This window comes from Brassica oleracea, chromosome C9 (assembly GCF_000695525.1).
Source record: "Brassica oleracea var. oleracea cultivar TO1000 chromosome C9, BOL, whole genome shotgun sequence".
Taxonomy (NCBI): domain Eukaryota; kingdom Viridiplantae; phylum Streptophyta; class Magnoliopsida; order Brassicales; family Brassicaceae; genus Brassica; species Brassica oleracea.
In genome coordinates, this window is record NC_027756.1 from 25,659,222 (window position 1) to 25,662,518 (window position 3,297).

General features: G+C 37.5%; 1 protein-coding gene across 1 annotated transcript in view; it reads right to left on the reverse strand.

Moving 5' to 3' along the window:
- Positions 1-414: 414 nt before the first annotated feature.
- LOC106314647 (probable mediator of RNA polymerase II transcription subunit 36b) overlaps positions 415-3,297 on the reverse strand; it is a 15,114-nt gene continuing 12,231 nt past the window's right edge. The window contains exons 2-7 of the mRNA XM_013752487.1: positions 1,828-1,996; positions 1,574-1,669; positions 1,396-1,473; positions 1,139-1,315; positions 820-875; positions 415-586 (exon numbers count right to left, since the gene is read on the reverse strand). Coding sequence (XP_013607941.1) covers positions 415-586; positions 820-875; positions 1,139-1,315; positions 1,396-1,473; positions 1,574-1,669; positions 1,828-1,996 — 748 coding nt within the window. The remainder of the gene's footprint in view (positions 587-819; positions 876-1,138; positions 1,316-1,395; positions 1,474-1,573; positions 1,670-1,827; positions 1,997-3,297) is intronic.

Consider the following 3,297-nt stretch of genomic DNA (forward strand, 5'->3'; position numbering starts at 1 on the left):
TAATAATACCAGTTTTTTCCATGCCTCGGTGAAAGACTCGAGACAGAAAAACCAACTGCTGAAACTGGTTAATGATACAGGGCAAGAAGCAACAAATGCCAATGCAATGGGTCAAGTGGCTGTGGAGTATTTTACTTCTTTGTTCTCTTCGGGCGATGGCGGTGATCAATCTGATATTTTTGATGGTTTCACTGAAAAGGTAACAGCGGAGATGAATGAAAGATTAACAAGGGAGGTTACTGATGTGGAGATACGTGAAGCAGTTTTTGGTATCAAAGCATCGAGTGCACCGGGTAGATATGGTCTGAATGGACTTTTCTTCCAAAAGTATTGGGACATCATTAGGCCTGATATCACCAAGGAGATAAGAGCTTTCTTTACAACAGGTACTTTCCCTCAGGAATGGAATGTCACTCAGCTATGTTTGGTCCCGAAGGTGATAAATCCAGTGAGAATGGTTGATCTGAGACCGATTAGTCTGTGTACGGTCGTGTACAAAGTCATATCCAGGGTTCTAGTTTCACGTTTGAAGCCGTGGCTGGAGAAGGTGGTCTCACCCACACAATCAGCTTTCGTTCCAGAAAGACTAATCTCTAATAACATCATTATAGCGCATGAGGTGATGCATGGACTACGTACTCATAAACTCTAGCAGCTTCTTCCTTTCGTTCGAATACACTTCTTCTGGTTGCATTGTTAAGTGATTATATCGGCCTGTATGAAGAATTAAAAAAACTTAAATATTGACAAAAACTAAAAGAGAATTATTTGATTTGAATCAAGGGTCTTGAAGTGTTATTACTTACATTTATTATCAACGAAAAGTGACCTCCCATTTTGAGGAAGAAAGATGGATTGTGAGCTAATATCATAGCCTGCATAGTATAGGTAACATACTACCACATATAAGTCTCGCATAGACATGAATCTTGAAAAAATGACTTACGACAAGAAAATTCATTGCTTATAAAGAGATTTAAAGTAGCATTATGGAGTATACGGAATTCAAATCGAATTGTATGATAATTGTCTGCTAGTTTTGGATGAATATTTTTCAATGCAAGCATTATATAATAAATCTACACAATGCAGTATAGTGGTGATATTAGTAAATAGTTTGTGTAAGGTAAGATAAAACCTCATCTGGCTGAGCAAGATCAGCGCATATGACATCAACCATGCTCACAAGCATTTTGTATTTAGCAGGATTTCGAGCATCTTCAAAGATTGGAGTCACATAAGGTCTCGTCTTTGCCATGTTCACCAACTCTCTTCCACTTTTCTCAGAAATCTCGACAGCATAAACACATCCCTCCTACCAACCAGAAAAGCAAGTATAAAGCAAACAATACAAAGAAACGTAAAATCAAGGGTTAGGTTTAAGGGTTCACTTACAGGTCCAGCGATATCAGAAACATGAGAGACAGTGGTTCCAGACGCAGCACCAAGGTAAAGAACTTTAGCACCAGGTTTCTACAATTTTAAGAACCAAAGTCTTTATAAATAATATGACAGAAAAACGATTATTGTTACTTGATGTTTCTTGATGAATTAAAAAAGGTATGGGACGTACGATCCAAATGTTGTCAGCACCACCAATAACTGCAGCAGCTAAATCAGAGCGGAAAGGGTCCCAAACTCTGTATTCAACCTCAGTTCCATATTCGTTCTACAAAATTCAAACGGCTTAAACTATAAGAATAGAACAAGAAAAATGCACAACTTTTACAGCGGTTTCATGGAGAAATATATGAACAAGAACAAGAAATAAATCATCTGGTTCTAACACATGTTTCCATCAAAGACCCATTAGAGAGCAAATCATACCTGCACAGAGAGTCTCTCCTCGTTGTAAACGGCTTTTCCAGGGACCAAGTTCTTAGTGAGAATAGTACAATCTCTACCCTTAGCAATCATGAACACTCCTGCGTGCCTGTGAGGAGTTACTATCACTTTGTTCCCTCCCTCCATTCTTCCACGGCCTCTAATGACACTCCTGAGCATAAACCATATACATAAACCGATATTAAACTAATCAGAGGAGAGTATATTATTAAACCTAGCTCCCATTAGACTATTGGATTGAAGCAGTGAAGACTCAGAACAGTCTAACCCTAACGATCAATTCAGCTAGATATATTGTGATAAGTAAAGCGAGTTTAGATAACGAGTATAGGTGTTGTTCAAAAAAGAAAGAAAGATAACGAGTATAGGTCAAAAGGAGCTACTGTGGATTACGAAACAAGGAGAAACGGCGTTTAGGGGTTCTTACACAAAGACAAGGCAGAGGAGATCGGTGGCTATGTATGTTGCAGCTTCTGTAATGTACGTTGCAGCTTCTGTAATTGCTTTTTTAAATTCTCACATATATCAAAAAATATTTTAAATTTTGATCATTGTGGTAAGTAAAGAAGAGAAGATAGAAATTGGCGTGTATTATTCCATGACTAATGAGTCCTTTATATAGGATTACAATAGCTTGTGGACAAAGCCAATTGGAGAACAAGTAAAACTTGGAGAATAAATACATTTAAGACTTGCCATAATGGCATCACCATAATATTCATAACACTTCCCCTTGATGTCCATTATGCGCCTAAGATGTTGCCTCGTTAAAAACCTCACCAGGAAAACCCAATAGGAAAAACCATGGTTAAAGGAAAAAGAGTGCATCGTGCAATGACTTCCCCTCATGTGTACATACGTCGAGATCTTTGAGACAACGTAGTTCAATAAGATGAGTGAGCTTCTTGAAAGTAGCAGGGGTAGCGTCTTGGTGAATGAAACAGCCAAATATTTACTCGAACGAACTTGTAGGAAACGAACTTCGCCATTCTTCAGTAGTGCATGAGTCTTCATGATCTGACCATTTCTTGGATTCTTTTTATCTCCAAAACTTTAGAACAATGATAGATTTTCATCTCCCAAATTGTAACATTCTCTTTGGGTGTCTATCTTTTGTGTGTTCTTTGTTGCCTCGTTAAAACCTTGTCATGGAAAAACCCAGTGGGATAAAAGCCATGATGAGGGAAAATAGTACAATCACACATATTTCACATTTCTTCTCTGGAAAGCAATATCTTCAGGATATGCATTCCAATCAGAGAAATCTCCTTTTGAAATTGAGAATATTGTAATACTCTTTCCATTAGAGTATTCAAGGTCTATAGATTTCTTGTCCAGAATTCTTATTTGATATAGACAATATTTTCTTGTCTATTTGGACTTCAAACCAAACTTCTTACATACAATCGTCTAGACATTCATCTCGTACATACGAATAACTCATTCGTAACT